This window comes from Phytophthora cinnamomi (assembly GCF_018691715.1).
Source record: "Phytophthora cinnamomi strain GKB4 chromosome Unknown Contig26, whole genome shotgun sequence".
In the NCBI taxonomy this organism is placed as follows: Eukaryota; Oomycota; class Peronosporomycetes; order Peronosporales; family Peronosporaceae; genus Phytophthora; species Phytophthora cinnamomi.
Genome location: NW_027150959.1, coordinates 190,147 through 216,717, shown reverse-complemented (window position 1 = coordinate 216,717; position 26,571 = coordinate 190,147). Strand labels below are relative to the sequence as shown.

At 51.7% G+C, this 26,571-nt stretch overlaps 4 protein-coding genes across 4 annotated transcripts; all 4 read right to left on the bottom strand.

Moving 5' to 3' along the window:
• Positions 1–12,567: 12,567 nt before the first annotated feature.
• Positions 12,568–12,896, bottom strand: IUM83_08611 (putative nitroreductase family; the record flags this gene model as incomplete). The annotated part of the gene is made up of 2 exons (XM_067932996.1): positions 12,568–12,789; positions 12,876–12,896. The coding sequence occupies 2 exons, from the start codon at positions 12,894–12,896 to the stop codon at positions 12,568–12,570; spliced, it is 243 nt and encodes an 80-aa protein (XP_067794251.1).
• Positions 12,897–12,967: 71 nt separating this feature from the next.
• Positions 12,968–13,382, bottom strand: IUM83_08610 (Nitroreductase family; the record flags this gene model as incomplete). The annotated part of the gene is made up of 3 exons (XM_067932995.1): positions 12,968–12,975; positions 13,053–13,203; positions 13,275–13,382. 3 exons carry the CDS (start codon positions 13,380–13,382, stop codon positions 12,968–12,970), a joined length of 267 nt encoding a protein of 88 aa, XP_067794169.1.
• A 1,419-nt stretch (positions 13,383–14,801) lies between these two features.
• On the bottom strand, positions 14,802–15,296 carry IUM83_08609 (M96 mating-specific protein family; the record flags this gene model as incomplete). The annotated part of the gene is made up of 1 exon (XM_067932994.1): positions 14,802–15,296. The coding sequence occupies one exon, from the start codon at positions 15,294–15,296 to the stop codon at positions 14,802–14,804; it is 495 nt and encodes a 164-aa protein (XP_067794176.1).
• A 209-nt stretch (positions 15,297–15,505) lies between these two features.
• On the bottom strand, positions 15,506–16,099 carry IUM83_08608 (uncharacterized protein; the record flags this gene model as incomplete). Its single annotated transcript, XM_067932993.1, has 1 exon — positions 15,506–16,099. The coding sequence occupies one exon, from the start codon at positions 16,097–16,099 to the stop codon at positions 15,506–15,508; it is 594 nt and encodes a 197-aa protein (XP_067794049.1).
• Positions 16,100–26,571: the final 10,472 nt, after the last annotated feature.

The window sequence follows — 26,571 nt, the reverse complement described above, 5'->3', positions numbered from 1 at the left end:
TGTAGACCACAAGCGGTCTACTCCCAAGCAAATATACTCGGAACTTTGCGAGTGCGTATTCATAGCAAGGAGGTCCTTGTCATGTACCGGATAGTTGTGCTCAGCTGGCTTCAGCTGACGCAATTGGCAGTAGAAGACACGATCACGGCCCTCGTGATCGTGTTGCATCAACGCGCATCCGATCGCGAAATCGGATGCGTCATACACTACGTGAAATGGGCGATCTTGGTCAGCCACTGCCAAGATCGGATCCTCAGTCAAGCCCCGCTTGACTGCATCGAATGCCTTTTGGCACTCGGTTGTCCAATTCCACACAGCTTCTTTCTTAAGAAGCTGTGACAGCGGGTGGATCTTGCCCGCATAATCCTCCACGTACTTGCACAAGTACGTGGCCAAGCCAAGGAACTGCCTCAGTTCCTTGACACTTGAAGGCGTCGGCCATTCATTGATCACTCTGACATTTTCCGGGTCAGGGCGAACACCATTCTTCCCTACGAGACACCCGAGGACGGGTATCTCGCTCGCCTCCAAGATACACTTCTTCCGGTTTGCGTAGAGCTTATGCTTTCGCATAAGCTCGAGTAGCTTCCGGAGAGGCACCCTGTGCATCCCAACGTCGGTATTCTCGTCCACAGCCCGGCTGTGAATGAATACATCATCGAAATAGCTCGGCGCGAAGTCGCGCACCGAGCGCAACAAGTGCGTTACGCACCTGTTGAAAGTCGCAGGGGCATTCTTAAGCCCCTGTGACATTACTAGCCATTCTCAGAGCATGCCGCTTGGCGTGCTCACTGCCGTGAGAGGGATATCGCTCTTACGCATTAGGATCTGATAGAACCCATCTCGCAAGTCGAGAGCACTGTAAACGGTGCTCCCGGCCATCGAATCGATGATAACATCTTTTCGCGGTATCGGCGTCTGCGCCGGTACCGTCGCATCGTTCAGGTTGTTGTACGCATGAACGATGCGCCACCACCCCCTGCGGCTTTTTGACACAGAACATCGGAGCACTGTGCGGGGACTTTGATTCCCGCACTTGTCCTGCTTTGCGACGACTTTCAAAGAAGTCGCCGATTGCTTTTACTTGCTCTCGCGGCAGTGGCCACTGCCGCGTGACACAGTACTTCGTGCCCGGCACGAAATCAATCTCGTGCTGAATGCCCTTATCCTGCGGAAGCTCTGCAGGAATCTCTTCCGGGAGTACGTCTTTGTACTCCCTCAGCAATTCGTAATAGCAACTCGACTTCAGCGAGTCCCGACCTTGTTCCTCGAAGCGCTCTCGCTTCGTCTTCGCAACTGAGAGTGTCTTCACTCTCAGTGGTACTTCCCATGAAGAGCTGTCTCAGCTCTTCGCTCTCGCTCTTCGTTCTTTCGCTGTCCGAAAGAACTCAGACCTGCTCGATGAGTCCATCGTGCAAGTCGCGCGTGAACCGCTTCCAGCTCATGACAGGAAGCGAAGTCAACTCCGACGCCCTCATCGGAGGATTAGCGAGTTGCATTTCACGATACTCGAATCCAGTATCGGTGCACGTCAAGACGCTTAGCATCTCGACGTCCGGCGTCACCGCCTCAGTCTGCCCAGCAGACTGTTCTTGTTGCGTCTCGGTCCCGGACCGAGACTTGCGCAGCGTTCTCGACATGCGCCGTCTTCTTGTTGTGCGGAGCCCGATTCCGCACAGTTGTTCTTCTTGTCCAGGCCCGGCCGTGGACAGTTGTTCGCCGGCGGACCCTGTCCGCGGGCGCGCGGTATCAACCCCGGCTTGACCGCATGTTCCTTCGTGCAGCCCGGCTGCACGGTAATGTGTTGCTTCGCTGGCAGACCATGTCTGCGGGCGCGCGATATCAAGCCCGGTTTGATCGCATGGCGCTTCGTCGTGCAGCCCGGCTGCACGACAGCATGCAAATTGCGTCAGTGCGGTACGTTTGCAACCGTCCGCACTGTTTGCAGCGTCAACTCCCGGAGTTGACACGCCTTCGTCACCTCGACGCCATTCATTGGCGGAGCCCCTCATGACCGAGGGTGCGTCGGCTCCCGGAGCCGACGCGTCGTTGTCGACCTGACCTCTTCGGGTCAGGGACTGTCCCACGCGTACTTGAACGCGGGTACTGGTTCCCGGAACCAGCACATTTTTTCTTCTGACGTCGGCAGCATTGCCGATGTTGGTCTCACTTGTGCGCGCCCTCGGGTACTTCCTGGGCACTCCGGGCCAGCAGCATTAAGCGCTGTCTCAACGGGCGAGCCGCACCCAACTGCTGGTGCGTGTGCTGCGGTAACAGGGTCATCGCTCGCTGTTGCGCTGTCGTGACCGAAGCGCACGAGCGTGCGCTTCTTCCAGTCAATTGCCGGATCATGCCGTGCAAGCCACGGTATGCCCATTACCATGTCGAACTTATCGTCCAGGTCCAGGACGATAAAGCGTTCGACAAACACTCGTTGTTTGTACGAGAAGCGCACGTTCACGACGCGCTTCTCGGTCTTTGCGATGGCACCTGTTGCCAGTCGTACCTCCAGAAGACTTCTAGGTACATTTACCTCCTCGAAGTCAAGTCTCGGTAGGCTCCGTAGTCGAGCAAAGTTGTTCGACGCGCCTGAATCTACCAATGCTCGAAGAGAGTCACTTGCTCTCTTCGAGTAAACCTTCAAGATGACTAGGTTCGGCCTGTCATCTTGTTTCTTGCAGTGAGAGCTGGTCTCACTGGGGGCTGCAGTCCTCAGTGTCGCGTGCCCGATGTCGGCACGCGCGACTGCATTACCAGTAGGGCGCCCCGCGCCTACTGAATGTTCACGTTTTTTGTTGTTCCGCGGTGATGCCTAGCATCGCCACGACGGCCACCTCCAGGGGACATGGGAGCTGTGCACTCCCGTACAAAGTGACCGATCCTTCCGCAACGGAAGCATCGTACATTACTTCCGTGCTGCTGGTAACCAGCAGTTGTTGCGTTCGAGAGGTCCATTGGTTCCGGACCTCCCGTCCTCGCTACCGGGCGCGGTTGCGGCCTCGGCACGTTCACATGTAGTTTAGCCTGCCGCAGGCTAAACTCTTCTTGCATGGCAAGAGTAATCGCAGCTTCGAGAGTACTCGGGTACTCTCGGAAGAGATAGGTCGTCACGCGCCCTTCTCTAAGTCCCTTCATGAACGTGACGACCTCGTCAATTGGATTAGTCACGATATTTGAGACCAAGTATCGTGCGCGCTGCGTGTAAGCATGATCGTCATGCTTACCCTGCTGAAGGTTGAGGGCGGAGCCCCTCGACCGGAACTCGTTTTGCGGGGGCTCAAACGCTTGTCTGAGCTCCTGTTTGAATGCTTCGTACGTGCCGAAGTACGTAGGGTCGGAGAGTCAGCGCCCGTACACCCAACTCCTTGCGCGTCCGCCAAGGCAGGACATGGCGAATGTGATCTTCGACAGCGGGTCGACGATGCGTCGAGTCTCTATGGCTGTGTCAAGCTCGACAAGCCACCGGAGGAGAAGTTCGCCCTCTCTTCCCAAGTAATTACTTACGCTCAATTTCAATGATTGAGCACGCGGTGTCGTCCCTGACGACGCCGTCACTGAGGAAGCAGCGTCACGCTGCTCGTTCATGATGAACCCCAGAGCGACACCATGTTGCTCCGTCGGCGATAGCGTACGCAGCATCGTAGCTATCGCCGCTACTCCAATGACTGTTGACAGTCGTTGGAGGGCTTCCCACTCTGAGTCAGACAGGTGGAGGCAGTTAGCGCGTGCAACATGCGTTGCAGGCGTGTTGGAGCTCTCCATGGGCACCTCTGTGCTCATGTGGTTCTCGGCTCCGCGTTCGTACACCGCGTACGAACGTCAAGCAGTCGGTCGTTGGACGGACTACAAAGTGCTACCAGGTGTAGCGGGTCTAACTTGACTCGCTGCTTTTGCTTACACGTTACGCAACGTGTATAAGGAAGCGTAAGTACTTAGTAATTAGTTAGGTTAAGTATACTTGAGTCCACAAGTATAATATAAATCAAATAAAGACTCCAAGTGACTTAAGTTAGGTAAAATGAGAACTGTATTGTTTGTAAATTGATCTTCCTCCTAAATCTGCTGAAACTGTTTATCATCTATGAAAGGGGTTGACAGCGGCTGGTTGTCAGAGCCCCGCCAATATGCACGTCTCTAATTGGTAGAAAGATGCTGCTTCTACCAATAGGATTTTTGGGTAGGTGTGGACCACTCATTGCGGTGGCCCACTTCAATGTATCCATTGGTGTGACTTACACCAAGGTGAGGAAGTATCTAAAACTTTTAACAGATATCTTCTCTGTTAAAATCACAAGTGGCTTGTAGCCACTTGTGCGTGTAACCCCGTTCCACCGATGGTCAAAGGGAACGGGTGAACCGCGTCGTGGAGGATATCCTCCGCAGCATTTATGCTGAAACCCGAAGTGCTGGAGCGTAGTGCTTCCGATCATCGAGTTTGCGTTGAGCGATGCTGACCATACCTCTACAGATCATACACCGTTTTACGTCAACGGTCTGGGCCATCCCCGTGTCCCTTTGACCCCGCCACGCCGTGGATCCGGGCTCGGTGGGGGAGAGATGGCCGACTTAGCCGATCGGCTTGTTAATGTCAGCCCGGCTACTGTACGTAAACAGGTTGGTGATTTCAGTCAACGCGTCTAAGGGTCTCGACACGAGCGTGACGCAATGGCTTAGAGCCAAGACAAGCACAAGGAAAATATTGATGCCAGAGACAGAGGTAATGTTGACAGTTATGTGGTCGGGGACCTCGCGTTGCGCAATGCAAAGAACCTGCCTACACATGCAGTGTCAGCCGTCTTCAAGATGAAGTTACGCCCGTGATTCATCGGACCATTCCAGGTCACGAGGACCTTGCCCAAGACCATGGAAGAGGGTTCATACCTCATCCGCAACGTGTATCCAATCCGTCCGGTGCTCCAGCGCTGCGACGTCATCAAAGCATCGACTTAGATGGTGGTTAACGTTGTCGACGTGTTCGTGGAGCTCCTCGTGGCGAAGGTGGATTTGGCGAGCCTCTCCCTCGTTCATTGGTCGCGGATCAGGCGATCGCGCGCCCGCCTCCGGCGCTGCCAGACGAGCAAGCAATCGTCCTATATCATGTAGAGCACGTCCTGGCGCAGCGGCGGTGTCGGGGTCAAAATTCGTACCTGGTAAAGGGGCGAGGGTAACCGCACTCAGCAAACTCGTGGTGGTTTGAGGTACTCCTCCGCTAAGACTGCCCAGACGTTGTGGACGCTTGTGATCAGTTTGATCTCCAGCACCCCGAGGGCTCACGGCCGGCACGTCGGTCGGGCCGCGCTTCCCAACAATAGCTTGGAAAGCTGGAGGGTTAGCTACATTGCTCAGGGGCTGACCATAAGCCACTGCTCTTTCTCCCTCTCGATGAGGAGAAGCTGTAGTGCCCAGAGGGGCGTGTTGCACTGCACCTACACGCGAATGAGACAGGATACCAGCAGGCAGGTGGCAGCTGGCGCGGAGCTTCGCGTATTCGAAGCGTAGTCGGCGTTCAGCGCGATCATCCACTTCACTGAAGTTTGCTCGAAGATCTTCCATCGACAACAGAAGACGACTGCCCTCAGCTCAGAGCTAAACCTGAGCCTCATACACTCTGGGGTCCTCGCTCCGGTTGATAACGACGAGGACGTTCGCATCTGGGGCACGGAGTGGCGCAGACCCTGTCATCGCAGACGCTTGCGGTACTTGTCAAGTTCTGCGTCGCTGTTTGGCGCGCGGCCTCGACCGGGTCGCGTGGCCGGAATGGAATTGGTACTCCGCGCGCCCGGTGGAGAGCAACGGCCGGAGTTCAGGGCGCTGAGAGCGCGGGGACGGGTTCACCTGCGCCACGAGGTGATAGGACTGAACTTCGTACAAGTCGTTAGTAATGCCAGACCCGTCTGTGGGGACGTCGAGGCTACGACGTGGCGAGTACCGCGGCTCAATGGATGCTTGTAGTTCGGCAAGGCCGAGGAAACGATCCGGGAATGGATTCGGAGTCCCCAATGGAGCTCGCGGCTCTTGCGCTCAGCACGCATCGCTATGTCGGATCGAGAACTGCGCCGGAGGCTTAACGACGCGGTTTGGAGAGTGATTCGTCTCGGGTGTCCCGTCCCCGCGCTGCGTTGATGTCGCGCGAGAAGCGCCACGGCGGCTCGGCAAGCGAGGCGAAACGGATTACCCACCCCCTCGGTTCCGCAACCCGTACCAGAATTCTTGTAGTCGTCGACTTGACCTTCTTCATAGGGCGCCACGAGCTGGTCGTTGGTCCGCATCGGCGGTTGGACCATCGCTCGAGTAGATCTGGCCCTCTCGTGATACAAGCCGTTGCTGAGGTGATACGTTGAGAAGTACAGGGGCACCGAGAGCCTAAGAGGCGTCTGTGATGCCGGCACCGAAGTGGAAGGTGCCTAGGGCGATCACTAGCACGATGTGCTGTGGAACGAGGTGGGCCGCGTCCTGGCGTGGACGTGGTGCGCCGCTGCTGTTGTCTGTGGTCGACCGACCAAAACGCGTTATGACTGCGAGCCATGCGCGGGCGCTCAGCGCTCAGAAGGTTCTCTGGGCCGTCCACGCGATGTGGATTGACCAGCCTGAGGAAGGTTCTTGATGGAACAAGATCACACGGTTGATACCGCTACACGTGAACACCACATGTCCACCGTTTGGTGGGGAAGGTTATAGAGTGTGGGACACATAGGAGTTGTGGGTCCACATCTTAACCTAAATCAGCAGCGAAATAAGTAGGTGGCTTTACAGCCAATGGATATACAAGAGACTAGGGCTCTACGTGCTAGATAGCGAGCGTTATACATTAACACCATAGCAAAGAGAGATATATTCAATGTGGAGTTGGCTCTTGGAGTCCGTAAGGTGTATTACGGTACATTTCAATTTCGGCAGGAACAGCCTCTCGAGCGGCTTTGGGGAGCACATTTCTGCTCGTATTGAGATCGAAACGGAGAACTCTGCATATCGTAGCTGTTGAGACCGCAGTGACCGTTGGGTAGGTGTTCAGAGCAAACTCTCGCAGCTCTTTAATCTAAACGTTTGATGGGCCTGCACGTACGCTTCGACAGCGGAAGAACTTCAATGTGAGCTTGTATGTCTTGGATTGTGCTCATTACCTACGCCCTTCGTGAGTAAAAGTGCATACCAGCGGCGAAGGGTGTGTTTTTTTCGCCCAGACATCATAGACGTGCATTAGTGCCACCGCTCGCCAACGAAAATCGTAGCTGAAGGCATAGTGAGGTGGGATTTGAGGTGGGGTATGAAGAAAGAATGCGAGAGTAAGTACGATGTGGGGCGGCTTCGCTGAGGCTTGAACCCTGTCAGGCCCACCTCTGGCCTGCTGAGCAAGCAAGCCAGAGCGATGCGGCGCAAAGGCTGTGGCTTGCTTGCTCGCGGCCAGAGGCTTGAAGTTCCTGCGGTAGCTACCCGAGAGGGTCAGCCGTCACAGTGAACATGCATTTTGTAGGAAAAAACATGAAAAAGAAACATGGAACATGCATTTAGTAGAAAATAAATGAAAAGAAAACAAAAAGACGCAGGGTAGCACATAGTCAAGGAAAACCCCAGAAATACGCAAAAAGAGCCCTGTGCTCGTGTAGGAGCACAGCGAGGTATGCATGTTAGGCTAGCAGTAGCAATTCAGTATTAAATAAACCGTCCACCCCGCACATCGACCACAACTACCGCGCTTCTCGACAGGACCAACACTCGCACCCACTTCAACGACAAACACTCTTCGGGCCCAACGCGACATCTGGTAGACCTTGCGGGGGGAAGGCTCGCTGCTGCATGGCACTAAAGGGAAGGCTTTTCAGCTTGAGGTGTAAGTGTCACGTCAGCGTGACCAACCCAGCTGTTGGGGAGACTTTGATACATTAATAGGGCAACCTATTTTTGTACGCTGACCGTGGGAAATAACTGGAGGGCAGCCGTGGTGCAAATTTGTTTTGCATCTGGCCCCGGTGACAGCCCATTTGCCAAAGTAGCTACTGTTCTCAAAAAACTGCACCGCATATAAATCGAGCACGATAAGTCTCGAAGCCGGTTAGTCAGTTTTTGTTCTTGGTAGCCCGGCACAGCAAACTTTGGCGAAGCGAAGACCAGGACGACAACCGTCACCGCTCGACCTCTCACGTGTCATCGACCTCTTCAAAGGCATCGAAGAAGTCCAAGACCTCCCACAGCGCATAACTCGGCCAATTTTAGGAAGTAGCGTAGGCTATTTTCTTTAACAGGTTTTCTCTTTTACTTTCTTTTAGTCAGTGCCCCTAAAAGTAGATTGCTCCCACCGGTATCAAGTTTCAAGTGTGAACACACAAAGTACGAAGTTTTCGCGTGTTCAAGATGGCGGATCCGGCCCAACTAATGCATAGAATGTTGGTGGCCATGGAGAAGCAGACAGAATTGATCGACGAGCTGCGCTAGTCAAGACAGCTGTCGCAACTAAATCTGGATGGGATAAAAATGCCCAGCTACGGGGGGACGCTCAAGGAATCGTTCCAACTATAACGGGAGCAGGTGGAGCAGTACTTGTTAGCTAAGGGCATAGACTGGAAGGATAGTAAGTTGAGTGGACGCATTTTGGCTGTGTTAGCGGGATCGCTAATGTGTGGAGCCGCGCAGTGGTACATCGTCGAGAAGGACGATGTGAAGAGTGTGGCCCATGGAATTGGACGAAGCCTTTGGAGGACGCGTATTTGCATCTCAAGCTCGCACTTCAGCAAGCGCCTACGCTGAAGTTGCCGGACTTTGAGCGACCGTTTATCGTGACGACGGACGCGTCAGGACATTGTATTGGTGGAGTTCTGTCACAGAAGTATGACGGAGCAGATCATCCGATTGCCTTCTATTCGAAGAAGTTGGATAAACATGAGCGTGGATGGCCTACGCATGAGAAGGAGCTACTAGCTATCAAAGTGGCTACGGAGAAGTGGAGACACTATCTGCATGGACGCCCATTCGACATCTACACGGATAACGCCGCGTGTTCGTGGATGTTGCATCACCCACGAGTGTCACCAAAGATGGCTCGCTTTTTGACGCACTTTTCGCAATACACGTTTACTTTGCATCATGTGCGAGGTAAGATGAACGTTGTAGCGGATGCGCTCTCACGGCCTCCACCGGATGGAAGACGAAGAGGAGAAAGAAGCACCTCTTCCGGATGTGACGTATACGGTTCATGACTGCGACGACGAATGCGCGAAGAACGCCGCACCAGTTCATGACCACCGTATTTAGTCTGCAGTGTTGCGCAACTTGTCAACGGATGATACTCACCTGTTACTCGACGATGTCGACTTACGGGGGGAGGGTCGCCCGATTGGCGTAGCACAGCAGCAAGTCAACAGCGTCGACTATCATTTTGTAAGTCCGCACTTGCCCCCTGAGACGAAAAGAGCGTTTCAGGAAGGATACGAATCAGACCCTGCTTTCAAGCAACAGTGATCTAATGGAGCAGGAAAGGAGAAGTTCGTCAAGCACAATGGGCTTCTGTTTTTCAAACAGACGAGAGGCGAAACTGTCTATCGACTTTGTGTGCCGAAGGTAAAAGAGCTTCGCACAAATGTCATGATCGAATTTCATGATGGAAAGACGTCCGCGCATCCTGGAAGCCGACGTACGTACCTGAAAGCAGCGCAATGGTACTACTGACCGGCTATGGACCGCGACGTAAGGGAATACGTTCGCACATGTGAGACTTGTGCACGATGGAAGTCCAGTAGCCAGAAGAAGAAAGGACTACTGATACCGATACCAGTGCCAAATGAATGCTGGGAAGTGGTGTCAATGGATTTCATCACGGGTTTGCCAGTGTCGGAAGGGTTTGATGCAATACTAGTTGCAGTGGACAAGTTGTCCAAGCGAGCGAAGTATGCACCAACGTATTCGACAGCTGACGCGAAGGACACGGCTAAAGTGTTCTTTGATGCAGCTGTTCGGCATCACGGATTGCCGAAGGTCATCATCAGTGATCGCGACTCGAAGTTCATCTCGGACTTTTGGAAGTCATTGATGAAGTTGATGGGTATCAAACTCAGCATGACAACTGCGCACCGAGCTCAGGCAGATGGCCAGACAGAGCGCCAGAACCTCGTGCTCGAAGATGCATTGAGATGTATGATCTCGTGTCACGGTGACGATTGGGTTAAGCACCTAGGGACTATCGAATATGCGCATTCGACCCTCGTCAACGCGTTTACGAAGTTCGCGCCATTCGAACTTGACACAGGACGTAAAGTGTCAAACATTGTGGCAGAGGAGATGAAAGACCCGCTGCAATCGGAGAATGATGTGACGCTCGCGGAGTTCGCGAACAACTTTGCGAAGGAGCGACAGGAGATCGTAGAACGTGCTCAGAAGAATTTGGAAGAAGCTCAAGCAAGACAAAAGGAGTACTACGATCGCAAGCGCAGACAAGTTGTCTTTAAAAGAGGTGACTTAGTGCTGCTCGACACGAAGAACTTATCGCTGAAAACCGTAAACAAGAACACGGAATTGAAGAAAGCGAAATTAGCGGCTAAGATGGTTGGACCGTTCGTGATTGAACGTATGGTGAACGACAACGTGGCGAAGTTGATACTTCCGCGCACGATGAAACGTCTTAATCCGACATTCAACGTGGAGTTACTGACCCATTACCAAACGAATCGTGAGGATTTTCCGAATCGACCGATTCCGAAGGCTGTACCTCTGATCTTGGACGAGGAGAAGAACTCTACATTGTGGAGAAGCTGCTCAAGAAACGAACTAGACGTCGCAAACGTCAATGGCTCGTGAAGTGGCATGGGTTGCCGGAGCATGAGGCAACCTGGGAAAGCGAAGCGCAGATCAAGCACGTTTCGAATTGGCGTCAACTCCTGGATGAGTATCGACTCCGCCAACGCGAAGTCAACCAAGGGGAGATGTCAGGCCAACCTCTGGCCTGCTGAGCAAGCAAGCCAGAGCGATGCGGCGCAAAGGCTGTGGCTTGCTTGCTCGCGGCCAGAGGCTTGAAGTTCCTGCGGTAGCTACCCGAGAGGGTCAGCCGTCACAGTGAACATGCATTTTGTAGGAAAAAACATGAAAAAGAAACATGGAACATGCATTTAGTAGAAAATAAATGAAAAGAAAACAAAAAGACGCAGGGTAGCACATAGTCAAGGAAAACCCCAGAAATACGCAAAGAGAGCCCTGTGCTCGTGTAGGAGCACAGCGAGGCATGCATGTTAGGCTAGCAGTAGCAATTCAGTATTAAATAAACCGTCCACCCCGCACATCGACCACAACTACCGCGCTTCTCGACAGGACCAACACTCGCACCCACTTCAACGACAAACACTCTTCGGGTCCAACGCGACAAACCCCTTGCACTTATACCGCTGAAAAGCGGCAAAAGTAGGGGGTGTCCTCTAATATTGAGCTGAGCTGCTGATTTGGCCTACCCCCTGACCTTATTTTAGGCTTTTCTCCTCGCTAAATCGATGTACTTCGGTAGTCTGGAGGTCCTATCTCGGGATAAATGGCCTCCGGTTTGCCAAAATCATTGAAAACCAGAATACGTCGTTCTGGTATTAGAACAACCGCTATCCTTAGCCTGGACTCGGTGCGTCTAACCCGACCTCCTCTGACGCAAATCTACGGCAGCCCCGCTGCAAAAGACGTCATTTTCTATTGCGGTATCCCGAGTTACGACGATGAAAGAAATATCTAATGGAACGCCTCACACTGAATTTCCTACAATACTTCAAGAGGCACTGGCAGAAACAGAGAGGCTGTGCAGCTCAGAAGGAGAACTAACTTCATGATAAAATTCTGAGCTAGAGAACCTCGCTGTTTCTGCCAGTGCCTCGCCGATGGTATGGGTACATTGTACATGTGTATTGTACACTACACATAAGGCGAACCAAATACGTCACTATATGAGACCGCGGCAAACAAAAAGATGCTTAGCCACCATTTGGAGTTATCGAGATAATCGCGTCTAAAGTTGACCAATTAAAATTCGTACATAACCGGACATCAAAAGTTTAAAAGTTAAAAACACTCGCAGAACGCGAAAAATACATCTAATTCGATTGCGTTTTACACGAGTTTTCCTCTAATTCGATTGCGTTTTACACGAGTTTTCCAACAATATACAATACGCTAAAATTGAAAACAAAATATTGAGGTCACACGCCCAAAATAAAGTCCCGGATTTCGGGGGTCCGGAAATGGAGATATGTTTTTTTTCGACCGATGTAACTCCACGAGTTCTAAACATTTTATAACGATCAGAGCTTAAAAGAAGCACAAGACAGAGTTCTTTCGATTCATGCGGTTAAATCGCGATTCGTACTTAGGTTCGTAAACATTTTTTTGTTTGACGCGGTCTCATATGTACATGCAGCAGGCTGCTACTAGCACGATATTTCTATCAGACATACTTTGTCTCGTCGCCAAAAGGCTAACCCGTAAGTCTTCTACGTTGCAAAAGGGCCTGTCAAACAGAGTCACAAGGCATTGGGTTTTCTTGAGTCAACAACGATTCGTGCTCTCTTACGCTAGTGCACGAAGGTGCTTGTGCAAGCAACCTCTTTCTCACTCCTCCTCGAAGAACTTCTCCAGAGACTGGCCGAACTTGCCATCGAAGAAAACCTCCGAGGACGGGAAGCGAACCGATGGCTTGGCAGGCTTCGCATCGGGGTTGGCGTAGCCAAACGCCACCACCACAGGAATGCTATAGCGGTCGGGAATGTCCAGTACTTGCTTCACCTTGGCTTGGCTCAGGCCTTCGATGGGGCACGTCGCGAGGCCGTGCACCTGGGCGGCGTACAAGAAGGTGGCGGCGGCAAACGTCGTCTGCTTGTATGCCCACGCCTCAGTGGACACGTTCGGGTTGTGCTCACCCGAGAAGAGCTCCACGGCATGAGGGACCTTGTTCACGAGAGCCTCAGGGGCGCCGTTGTCGCGGCCAAGCTGCTGCAGGCGGGGCACGTTCTTACTGGGCTGTGTAGTGACACAAACAGCGATCGCGTCAGTAACGCGTCAGCATCATCAGGGCTTGACGCGATGATGTGCAGTACCGCAATCGGCCGCGAAGATGACGGCGACGGGGGCCTCGTTGATCTTGCGGATGTTGCTGTCCATCATGGCGCCCGCCAGCCTCGCACGGTCCTCAGCCGAGCGCACCACGATGCATACATAGGCCTGCGTGTTGAATCCGGTCGGGGCTCGCTGTGCAGCAGCGACGTTGTTAGTCAGAACATAGATAGCTGACACACCACGAGGGGTGACTGATTGATCACCTGCGTGAGCTTGAGGATCTCCCGGAGGGTTTCGGCCGGAACGGGGTCGGACAGGAAAGACTTGCAGGCGAAGCGCTCGCGAATCGCAGCTCCCAGGTGTTTGGCCATCGTGGTATTCGAGTGTGCAGTGAAAAGCAAGTTGAAAAGTGACGCCGGAAACGGCCCCGGCACTGAGTGCCTGGTACGTAATCCAATTTTGATTCTGTTAGCGAATCTGTCAGACCCAACAAACATTTTGCACGAAAAGCAACACGCACGAAATGACTCAGCCCTCAGTGTCTGGTGCGTATTACGCGCTGCGTAATCAAACTTTGATTTTGTCTGCGATAACAACCATTTTTCCCGACTTGTAAAACAGCTATCTGCTACGACTTTCGAGTGAAATGTCCAGTACCCCAGCCTTCGCTCGTAGAACTCGGGTGAACTGAGCAGACAAACTATAATAGTGTTTCGGCGGACTACTCTTTGGGTAGTTCATGCTATTCGAGGAGCCATACGTGGACAACGACGAATGGGACACAAATGCCCTGATGGGGACTGACCAATGTGACCGAAATACGGAAGCCAAAGGTGGGGCTGGACATTTGCTCTTAGCACCGAGTCACCTCTACAAGTAGTGCAGAGCCGAGCATGGCAGCTAAGACCATCGAGAAGCTGCTGTTCAAACGGCTGTCAATGCAAGTCGCAGACCCCGAGGTGGGTATGTTCATGAGCCGCGGAGAGATTCATCCAGCACGTTGTTGCACAGATATTTAATCAGTTGGTGGCCGGCGGTGACGTCTCGTACCGAGCAGTGGAGCGCGTGCTGGAGACCAAGTGCTAGGGTGGAGACACACAAATTGCTGGTGCATCAGAGCGTCAAAATGGAGTGTTTTGAAGGAAGGGTGCTGCCTTTCGACCTGCACGCTCACGCGTGGTGGAGGCGCTGGCACAATTATAGAGGACAGCGCTCGGACGAGACTGCGAGCGACGACGTGGTCAGAGAGAGTTATGGGCTGGAGATGGTCGATGTGACAACTGGTAGGTGCGCGTCGCGCTGTGGAGTCCACAGTGTTACCCTTTCATGCTCTTCACCGCACTGCTCTTCATGAACTGCCCGGACGATGAGTACGCACAGGTGATCCATCCAGTCATTACGAACAGGAATGACATTGGACATGACCGAGTTTGCGAGGGACTGCCACATCCTCGAGAACGCGGGCCGCGCTCAGCGCGGCTTTGGGACCAGCTAGCCGTCAAAACCGCAATCAAATCAAATCAAAACAACCCCTAGAATGCTCCGCAGGTTGTGGGCAATGTCCCCAATCGATCTTATCTCGACAGTGTCTTCAACGACCGGCACGAAGACATGCACTACAACATGTTCATCAACATCGTGATGATCCTGACGCTGCGCTTCCTCGCCCTTCTAGCGCTACGCTTCATCAACCACCTGAGGAAGCAGGAGGATAGCTCCTACGAACGCACAGTGCTCGTTCTCACGCCAGTAGCACTTCTGCAACGCCTGGTCCACCAGCATGTTTTCCATCATTTCATTGCTCGTCGAAATGTGACGGACGTGGCGCTCACCACGAGCTTGGTCAGCGCAATTGTCTTGGCATCCTGTCGGATCTCCGGGTCCGAGATGAGCGGCGTGAGGTGATAGCACGTAAGCACGCGCGTAACAGCCTCTCCATCAACATTCGCATCATCAGTGTTCTGCGGCTTGATCAGCACATATCCCTTCAACAGGAAATGCATGCCGCGAACCAGCTCCTCGTTGAACGTGGACGGCTTAATGCACGAAACCCAGACCATCACAACGCGATTGCTTTCCACGTATCGCCGCAGCACCTGCTGCACGTAGAACGTCGCGCACCTGCCAGTGTTCACATCTACCATTTCCAGCCCGTACTTCTCTCTGATCACGTCGTCGCCCACAGTCTCGTCAAAGCGCTGTCCTCTATAATTGTGCCAGCGCCTCCACCACGCGTCACCAACCGCGTGCAGGTCGAAAGGCAGCGCCCTCCTCTTATCATACATTTCAATGCTCAAGCCCTCCGCAGTAGCGGCCAGCGCGTCTCCATACCCACTGGCACTGGGCAGTTGGTCTCCAGCACGCGATCCACCTCTCGGTACGAGACGTTGACGCCCGCCGCCAACTCGTCAAATATCCGTGCAGCCACGTGCTAGATGAAGCCCGCAGGGATCTTCACGCGGCGCACGTGCTTGCCCGTTTCAGACTCGGAGTTCTACAGCGACAGCCGCCTGAACATCAGCTTCTCGACGCTCTTGGCCAGCTTGAACTGGGCCCTGCACTTGTCGCGGAGGCGACTGTTCTCCAGCTCCACCTTGAGGCGGCGCTCGAGTTGGCGAGCACAGATGTCCTGCCACACTTTGGGCAGCTTCTCGTTAGAGCAGTGACCGTTTTCGTGCTCGAGGGGGCAGCCAACTGCACCGCAGTTGGCCCCCAATTGCTGCAGTTTGAGCTCGAGATCGTCAACCTCCGCGCGCAGGCGGCGCAGCTCCTGCAGCTTCTTGCTGCGAGCCCTGTTGGGGTCGTAGTTGCGTTTGGGTCTGGTGTTCCGCTTAGTGCGTTTGGACCGGGAGTTGGGGGCCGCGGCGGGACCGTTAACCGAAGATGTGGCAACAGTGCTCAGGAAGGCGATATCGCTGACCAGAGCGTCAAGCAGAGCCTCTGGGTCCCATTCGTCGTCGTCCAGGGGCGGTAGAGATGCCATATCACTAGATGGAAGGACCGTGTCAAGCGGGGCAATGACTAGCCCTTCGTCGAGAGATGGCGGCGCCGCCGCCGGTACTGCGGACTCGTGCTCTTGGCTCGACATTTGTGCCAGCAACTATTGTGCGTTGTAAACGTGTTATTGTTTACTCTTGGCGCTTTTAATACCAAATGGTAAGTCGAGGTCGATTTCTTAAAACAAAGCGAGGTCAATAAAAAGGACAGATAGGTATCGCGAGGTATTTATCAAAAGAATCACTAACGTGTTTTGAGTTTTTTTTGTAATTGGCCTTGAAAGTTGGTGAGAGGTGAGGCGTCCAGTTTCTACGGAGCAGAGAAAACGAGCAAAAACAAAACGAACTCCTGTAAAAGTTGTGCACACTGGCGTTATAACGCATTGCGTTACATATATATATTCGTTACTTGTATCTAACTCTGACAAGCATTAATATGACTGGCTTCTCAATGTACATGTATTTCGAAGCACGCAATTATAAGTTTACGATCCGTATTACGGGACGACTTACGGAACGTCTTACGGGACGCTACAAGGTAAGGTTATGGATGGATCGCACTTAGAGCACTTCTACTGGTTTTGGGACAGTCATAATCGCCTGGGAAACAAAACAGTAGTTTTCTACTGTATTATGGAAATTCCTCTGACAGCAGCGATGGAGACTGGATCGATGGCCCTGGAGGCGACAGCAGTTCGATCGAAGAAGAAACCGCGCCTCCCGCGAGTGCAGTTGATGCTCCGCCAGCACCCGCAGTGTTGGCAAAAAATATCCGTAAAAGTAGAATAAAACTGTTTATTCCTTTTTATCTGTGTAAGTACGAAAAATAAACACTTCGGTTTTGTATCGGACACAATCTGCCCACCGCGCTGTATTAGGTGGAGCCCAATACTTGCAGACATACCTCGCCGTCCTTGCACACGCGGAAGATGAGGGAAACTCCTCGCAGAAGTTCTCCAGCTCCTCGGTGCTCACCTTTAGGAACTTGACGGTCAGGAACTCGTTCTCGGTCAGCTACGTCACCTTGGGGGGCACCATCTTGCAGTCACCGCACTGCGGTGCCGAGAACTACACGGTGGTCAGCTGCTTCTCGCTGATGGCGTCGTTGAAGTCCTCGGGGGTCTTGATCTCGATCGGTATGGTCGGGAGTAGGCCGCCACCGCAGGGCTACTTCAGCGTGTAGGTCTGCATGAAGATGAATTCAGTATTCGGGCAGCTACCGTGATATATGGTGCTCTTGGTGATCCGTTTCAGCGGGGTTTGATGTATAAAACTGGTAAAATTTCATAAGAAAGGAAATATTTTTTGATATTTTTATTTCGATTTATTTCGTTTTTTTTTTTTTTTACATCCCTGGTCCCCTAGGGCGATCCTCTTCCTGAGGAGCTGAAATACGTCGCTGCTCACAAACTGGAAGGTGTTGATTGGTGACATTTTCATAATGCAATCTAGGATCTTCTAGGGATGTTTTTAGAATGTTCTAGCACGATTCAGAGGTCGCTGATGGGACTATCGAATAGTCCAGAATTTTAGCTTTTTGAAACAAATACATAGTTTTTATTTTTTGGTCGTCGGCTCTCGTTGCCTCGGGCAACCGGCCGTAACTTCTCATCTACTTCGAGTTTATATTTAGTGAATAGCACTAGAGGAAGCCAAGACGCCGCGCTTGCGCCCTGTTCTCGTCGCTGAAACACCAAAAAAAAAACACGATAGCGATACTGTTGATAACATGTCTCTCATATGAACCACGTGAACCTTTGCCGGGTTCACGGTATCACGGAGGCAAAGCCTGAATTTTGTCGTTGAATTCGCGCAATACGGATCCCTGTACCGCCATCATTTCACGCAGCCCTGGCCGGGCTGCCGGGTTTCCATCATCCACGATTTTGCAACGCCTCAAGTAGACTCCCAGTGGGGATGCCCAAAACTAAATATGACCAAACGTATTTGTGAATTTTCGGTACAACACTTTATTTTCGATTTGATCCTATTTAAATCCGAAATTTATGTCGACAAACACTAAAGTTTGGAAATACTTTGCTGCACCAGTCAACTTACCGAGCTCCTTGTGGCCACCCGTTTAGACCTTCACCGAGCGATTCGAAAGCCGTACCCCCATTCTCAATAAGCACCCAGTCCTGGATCGCCCCCGCACACCTCTCGCCTACACGATGGCTGACCACAGAAGTCCACCTTCACGCCCAATCAAATATCCTGCTTCTACATCAAGCCCTGTTTAGTCAAGCAGGGAGACCCACGGGCTACTACCGGTGCAAGACCTGTGGGAAGTGTGGAACAGCGCTTTCGCAGTTTTGCGTAAAGTGGTTCTCACAAAATAACCAACGCGTCCGAATAGCGGTCGCGACGGGTACTGTCACCGGTTTTTGAGTAGCGTATCTCAGGCGGTGACTTGGGACAGGCAATCCAGCTGAAGCACCACAAGTGTTCCTTGTTGCCGTTACGTTCGTGGGGCGTGCGGAGGTATCATGCCGGTGTTTCCTGGACGAGGTAGTTTTCCCTTGGGTATGTGGCGGTTATCGTGACCGGCGTTTCCTTAGGCTTGCGTCAGTATATCCCCAACGCGGTGTGGTTTGCGGCGATGATCGTGCCAGCACGTTTCTTCGCCGGGCGCGCGGTTATCGTGGCGCGCTTAGGACGGTATCATTTCATGTGTCCCTCCTATTGGGCATACGTCTGAGTAAGGTGAGTGCCCGAATCCACCAAGCGCCGGGAAGCCGGGTTTTCCGTACGCCTCTGCTTACGCTTGGTGGTCCTTGAGACACAACGGAAGCAGATCCGGTTGCGTGCTACAACGAGAATTCGGGACTGAGCCGTATCCTATCCTATGCTGTCGACTGTCTACCTTGAAGCTTGCTAAGCTTCGGTTCCATGCCTAACCCTACGTCTGTCGTGCCTCCTACCTTTAACCTGATCTATGATTCCTGGACCGGGGTCCTGGATCGGGTCCTGGATTGAGTTTTTCCCGATATTGAGCCGGCTGGATCGGGGTACTGGATCGGGTACTGGATCAAGGTCCTTAATCGAGGCCCTGGATCGGAGTGCTGGAACTGAGCCCTAGATCAGGCCCCCGATCCTGAGTCGCTGGATCGGGGTGTCAGAGACCGGTGCCCTATCAATCCGGCGACCCGGCCCGACTCCGGTCTGAGCCGCCGCCCTTTTCCCGGAAACCTTCGTCTTGGATGGCGGTCACCTTCTCTCATCTACTGCGAGACAACGTTCCGTTGCCACACTGCGGCACGCCTTCACTTCGGAGGGCGCTCTATCGCAGGAGCGTCAATCCTTAGACCAGTTAGGTTGTCATCACGAACAACGTAGTAGTCTGCGTTGAAATAGTACACAGTAATGCTGGTAATAGCATTACAGGTTTTTCGCTTGTGTGCTGGATAATAAATGCCTTCAATACAATGCTGCCTGATTTCAACAAGAAGCTCTGCACTCACTGGTCCAGGCGCAAAATGCCGAATGGGCTCTAATCTGATGTCACATGCGCATTCCACTAGTAGCTTCGGCAGTGTTCCAGCCAGAACATGCGCTGTTGCTGCTCGGAGGTGAGATAGAGCTGTGACCTTTACCGTTCGATGGTGCGCTTCGATTGGGTTTTGATTCCGGACAACGCCAGGAGTATCGCTTGGTGTAGCAAGCTACACATCCCAAGTCTATGTGCGATACTCGTCCTCTAACCACTGGGCGTACTGCGGATCACCGAGGGTCGTCCCGTTCTCTGTGACAAGTTCTGGCAATGCCTCAAACGGCTCCTTCGACCTTGATTCACTCCAATCGTTCAGTTGTGGTTGATACTGTCATTGTAGCGTTCGGTATTGATGAGCAAACCTTTGATTTCTCGTGCTTTACGGTGAAGATGGGACCAACTATTCGGGAGTTAATGCCAGGTCAGATCTCGCAAAACGCGTTGGCAATTGATGTTGAGTGCTCCATCGAGCCATAGTGAAGATTTAACGTTCCACAAAACAACTCTTCGCAACACTCTTTGGTGACTGTAAAGAGTCGCGAATACGCAAAAGCGATCTCCGTGCGGACAAACATGAACGACATCGGATAAAACTTCTGCTAATACTTGTGGGTTTCCGTATATCGGAGTCCAAATGTGTCAAATGAACCAGGGTCCATCCACAAACGTGGAGTGTGTATGTGCCACTTGTAGCTCCCAGCCCTTGTCCATTCTTGATCACTTAATCAAGAGCAAGCGACTTCATTCTAATGTTTGCGAAAATTAGCAGCAGCAGAACGACTTCCTGCCTAAGTGTTTTTCGGTCATGTCAACGACCCGCGACGTTTACTATAATGGTATGAACGCTTCAGACAGGCACCACTGCCCAAATAGATCGTGTTCACTCCAAGACCGACCACAACCCTCTAACGCCCCAGCGAGGGTCACTGTAAGCCTAGATTCATCGGCAATTCACAAAATACGAAACCGTGTCCATACCGTCCTATCATGGTACAGGAAACAAAGCGAACTAACGTCTGCTGCTGGAATCAAAGCATGCATACCACTTCAGCAATCTTCTGAATGCGATCTTCAGCTGTGCAAGCAATATGTGCAGTACACTTCAAACGCGTCGAATATTAGTTGTTGTTCGCCGCCGCAAACCGGGTGTTGTCAACGCCATCTAGAACTCGTCTTGCTTCTTGCATGGTGGTGAGTTTGACAGGATGAATCATGGTCACAGATGCGTTCAGCACCGTTGCTTGAGTTGCAGGGATCGCTTCCTCACTTTCATCACCAGGCAGGCATTCTTCGTTTCCACATCCTCATCGCTCTGATGAACATAGTCATTATCATTGTTGCAGTTGTTGCTGGAAGACGTATGAACTCTTGTATCAACCTCATTGTGGTATTTCTTGACCTCCCGTATCTCAGCCTTGCGAAGACTAGTTCGCAACCTCGTGCTTCGATGCTGTCGTGTAAGGGTCTCTTCAAAATCTTCACTGTCGGCTGGGGATACAGACACATCCTCAACTCTCCTGTCGTAGTCCGCCGTAGCGTCCCGTCACCTTGGTTATCCCCATGCCATTGCGGTATAGAGGGACGCCTGAGAAGAGAGGCGGGGGCGTGGGAAGGATGAAGACGGAGAACTTGGAAAGCAGAAGCGGTTTGGGTGGGTGAAGGAATGGGCTGGGTAGGGGACTCGCGTTGTCGATGGCAAAAACCAAAATGAGAAAAACAACGTGGGTGCCTCTGCTATACTAAAAGCCACAGAAATGTTGTGCCCGATTAACTTCTGAACTGGTAGCTTCAAAACGGAGGACTGTCGTGCAAAGTGATCGATTTTTCCGCAACGGAAGCATCGTACATTGCCTCACTGCTGCTGGTAGCCAGCAGCCGTTGCGTTCAAGATGTCTATTGGCTCCGGACCTCCTGTCCTCACTACCGTGCGTGGTTGCGGCCTCGGTACGTTCGCATGGAGTTTAGCCTGCCGCAGGCTAGACGCTTTTTGCATGGCAAGTGCGATTGCAGCTTCGAGAGTACTCGGGTACTCTCGGAAGAGATAGGTCTTCACAGGCCCTTCTCTAAGTCCCTTCATGAACGTGACGACCTTGTCAATTGGATTAGTCACGATATTTGAGACCAAGTATCGTGCACGCTGCGCGTAAGCATGGATGTCACGCTTACCCTGCTGAAGGTCGAGGAACTCCGCCCTCGACCGTAACTCGTTTTGCAGGGGCTCAAACGCCTGTCTGAGCTCCTCTTTGAATACTTCGTACGTGCGGAACCACGTCGGATCGGAGAGTCGGCGCCCATACGCCCAACTCCTTGCGCGTCCGCCAAGGCAGGACATGGCGAATGTGATCTTCGACAGCGGGTCGACGATGCGTCGAGCCGCTATGGCTGTGTCGAGCTCGACAAGCCACTGGAGGAGAGGCTCACCCTCTCTTAACACGTAATTGCTTACGCTCAATTTCAATGATTGAGCACGCGGTGTCGTCCCTGACGACGCCGTCACTGAGGAAGCAGCGTCACGCTGCTCGTTCATGATGAACCCCAGAGCAACACCATGTTGCTCCGTCGGCGATAGCGTACGCAGCATCGTAGCTATCGCCGCTTCTCCACTGACTGTTGACAGTCGTTGGAGGGCTTCCCACTCTGGGTCAGGCAGGTAGGGGCAGTCAGCGCGTGCAACATGCGTTGCAGGCGTATTGGAGCTCTCCATGGTCACCTCCGTGCTCATGTGGTTCTCGGCTCCGCGTTCGTACTCCTCGTACGAACGTCAAGCAGTCGGTCGTTGGACGGACTACAAAGTGATACCAGGTGTAGTGGGTCTAACTTGACTCACTACGTTTGCTTACACGTCGCGCTACGGGTATGAGGAAGCGTAAGTACTTAGTAATTACTTAGGTTAATTATATTTGAATACACAAATATAATTTAAATTAAATAAAGACTCCAAGTGACTTAGATGAGGTATAATGAGAGCTGTATTGTTTATAAATTGATCTTCCTCCTAAAACTGCTAAACTGTTTATCATCTATGAAAGAGGTTGACAGCGGCTGGTTGTCAGAGCCCCGCCAATATGCACGTCTCTAATTGGTAGAAATATGCTCTTTCTACCAAAAGGAACTTTGGGTATGTGTGGACCACTCATTGTGGTGGACCACTTCAATGTATCCATTGGTGTGACTTACACCAAAATGAGGGAGTACCTAAAACTTTTAACAGATATTTTATCTGTTAACATCACAAGTGGCTTGTAGACACTTGTGCGTGTAACCCTGTTACATAGACAGCAGAACACGTCTATTGTAGAAGATTGGTGATGTTTTTTTATGTTTATTATCTATTTTGCATCCGTAGCTACTGTCAAATTCGACATGTCTGATGCACATGTAATCTTTCCTCCGGGTACACATGCTCCGGAAACTTTCATCCACGTCCCCTATTTTTGCCATCCTCATCGGTGAAGGTGCAAATGATAAGAAGCCGGATGAAATCCATAACTGCCGCAAAAATAACGGTATGCCCACGTAAATGAAACGTATCCTTTTACTGCATTAATTTACGTTTTTCCCAAGTCTGCTAATAGTATAGAGTTGGGTTTCGATGAGTTTACTTGGGATATGAAGGCGAAGCTTGGTGAAAAAGAGGTAGACGCGCCAGTCATTACCACAGTCAGGGAGGTAGCACCTACGCTAGCTACAGTATGCTAACTACGTAATTTTTGCACTGTCTGCGGTATCAAAAGATACGAAAACAAACCAAAACCTGCGTTGTTATTGCTGATTGCTAAACGGATGGGGAATGGCAAGATCTACCAGATAACTTTTGCTGACGAGATGCAGCAGCGCAACGAGCCCGAGTCGAAGTAGATTTAGTGTCCAGACTCGTTATATCCTGTTCTCCAATCTTGAGCCTGCTCGATTTATGTTCTTTTTGACCAATGTACGCGTGCCGATCTGGGTGAATCCGTGTCAGCGGAGGAGCGGTTTGGGTTGGCTCTCTGTGCTGCATTCTTAGATAGCACACCCGTTGAAGAATTTGATAGCTTGTTTCGACCCACGCTGCATTGTACCCCACCTGCATCAATCCTGCAAGCACAGCGAAGCACTCAGCGAAGCGGCTACGCCAAATGTGGGGGTCTTCTCACGGAGGTAACTGCCGGGCCCACATCCGCTTAACTACGTCTGGGACGAACGGCGAGTCTTCTACAACTACTGTAATTGACGTCTGGATGCTCTGTACATCCATCTGCAGATAAAACGTAAACTGGTTAGTCCTGTGAATCGTGATCTGCCTGAAGACGTATTCTACGAGAACATTCATAATAGAACGCAACGTAAACTGAATCAGACCCTAACCGCAAGAAGAGAAATGACGCTGCTGAAGCATTTCGGGACTTTGGAAATCAGTCGTGGAGGCTTGCTCTTGCAACACACAAGCAGAGCGTAACGTACGTATTTTTGGAGATCAAAGAAGCTAACCGAGCCCAATATATACAGCAAAGGCTGAAGCGAGAAGAAAAGCGTGCTTCACGGAAGGACACACTTTTCTGGGCGATCGAATCCGATATCTTTATGAATGCCGCGATCGCGAGGCTAACCCAAGAATTCGTGAAGTCCTTGCAGAAGAAATCGTAATTCTGAAAGAAAAGAAGCAGAAACTGGCGAAGGATCTAGTATAAACTCCATTCATCCGAGTTCAGTCGAGCCTATCTTGATCAATACGTTTGATTGTTGGAAATTACCAGTGTAGCGCGTTGTTCATGTAGTAGTTTTCTTGAAAGCTTTAGATGACGAGGTGCAATCTGTCGCTAGACGGCTCGCATTACCCAAAGCAGCACCCCAGATTTCGGTTCAGCCGCGGCTGGTGCGGTAAGCAGAACGCTCCCGGAGCGGAGCGCGTTCGAGTTCCTAGTGCTGCGCTTCGAGCAAGAGACATCGGCGGGAGCAGTCGTCAGCCACCTCCAGGTCACAGACGAGGACGGTGGCGGTGGCAATGCACCGCTGCTACTCCTGGCGGTCACTTCACGGCGCCGTACTCGGGCGTTTCATATTTGGCAATCACCAGGAAATACTGGATTGTCCGCGTGGAAGTTCTAGACCGCGCTTGATCCCGTCTTCCTTCGACACTGGGGAATACAAAGGATACAAGTCAGTTATCGATCGATAAATTACCTGCAGAATCAAAGCAAAACTACTAACATATACGCACACTCCACCGGTAGCAACGACGTCTGAACACTACTCTATATTTTGCTTTAACAGTCATGCTACCGCTGGACCGGACTGAGCAGTGTAGTGTCCCTTTGTGGCAGTTGTTGATTCAGCTTCTATGATGCCACTAAGAGCGTGTTCGCTACGCAGCTGGAGATGGTGATGCCACTTTCACTCGGAGTTTTTCGTCACTTGATTTACCAAATTGCACGTCTTACAACGTGACAGCGGGAGATAGTTGTGCCTCCTGCTTCTGGAGGTGGATACGGGTGAGGGTAGCTAGAGATGGCTGCCAGGCTAGAAGAGGATGAGGTTGTTTTGGTCGCAACTTGCTCAACTGTCGCTCAGGTCGGTCGCGGCACTTTAGGGTCAGGAATACGAAGATCCTCCATGTCACCCGAAGACGCAAGTATTCACTGTCACTGTCCTGCACTTCGAGCCTATGCTATAGTCAGGTAGCTATGAACGTTGGTTCCAGGGAATGGACTCTGCACGAGAGTGACTTTCCTTCGGATTGCCACCCTTTTACGTGCCCATGGCGTTAAATTCACTGAACTAAAGGCGAGAAACATTCGTTTGAGTAGCGAGTGGCTGCTCCTCTTTATTTTTTGGACTCGATGGGAGGGTACCGTGACGTGGGTGCTGCAATGTGTATGTCGCGAAGCTACGTGAAGGAGATTACAACCGAGGTTGTTCGCGTTTGAAGGGAGCGGCCAATAGTGTCATTTCGTTTTCACGCGAGCGTCGAGATTGGGAAGCAATAGGAGATGGCTTTGGAGTGCAGCAAGGACACCCTGGTGCTGTTGATGATTGGAATTGAGCACCCTGATAATTTGATGGATTCTATTGTAGGAAATGCTACCCCTTATTAAATGTAAGGCTATCGTTACCACTGACAGCTTATTCCGAAGTGCTGAAGTGCGACCTGGTGCCTCGTCTGATAGCAAGTGCTGGAAGTAATGCGTCATTAGGCGTACCCTCTACAATGCCATTCCAGCTAGAACTCATTTTATTGGTGATGCATGTTACGCTTTGCTTCCTGGCCTCATAGTGCCTTATGATGAACCGGAAGAAGGAGGTAGGCTATCGTATAGTCAAGAACTTTGAATTTCCGCTACTCAAGCACACGAAAGCCAGTCGAGAGTACGTTTGGAATTTGGAAAGAAAAATTAAGAATGCTTCAAGGCGTCATGAGCCAAGAAACACCTCACGCATCTGCTGATTTTATGGTTGCCACTATTGTTATTATTAGTAATACTGATGTAATTCAGGATGCAAGGCAGCACGAGATTGGAAAGATATAGCGGGACGGTATTGCCAAAATTATCTGCAACTAAACCTCAGATTGTAGAAAGCAACTAGTTGTTAAAATTGTCATTTTCATTTGTCAAGTGCTGCAAAAGAGTACTGAATGCCTGTTTGCGCTTTCAACGTTTCCGTAATCTCATGTAGTGAGTTTAATATCTCGGCGTTTCGGTCTTCAGCGGTTGCGTCCTGGCAACCTGAAACGCGTCAACAACAATATTCAGCACATCTCCAATAGCCCTCATGCCCTCGGCTGCTGCTGTCTTCTCCCGGTTTCGTTTGTACGTGTACTACCTCCATCCGTTCGAGGTTAGGCGGGAATAAGAAGTATCCATGTTTCCTCCATATCGAAATCTGCTGCAAAATCTGCAGCCTCCTCGATCTCTGTAGCATCGCTCGAGAAGAATGAGGCTGAGCCCATACCAGCGCGATCATCCCAGTACGCACACATTGTGTCATAGCACGAAGGCTATTCGCCCAATTTGCACTAAGCTTAAGCCACTTTGGTCTTCGGAGGCAGCGCTTGCTCAACAGATTTCAGAAGCGGCAAATATTCTATCGTGAAAG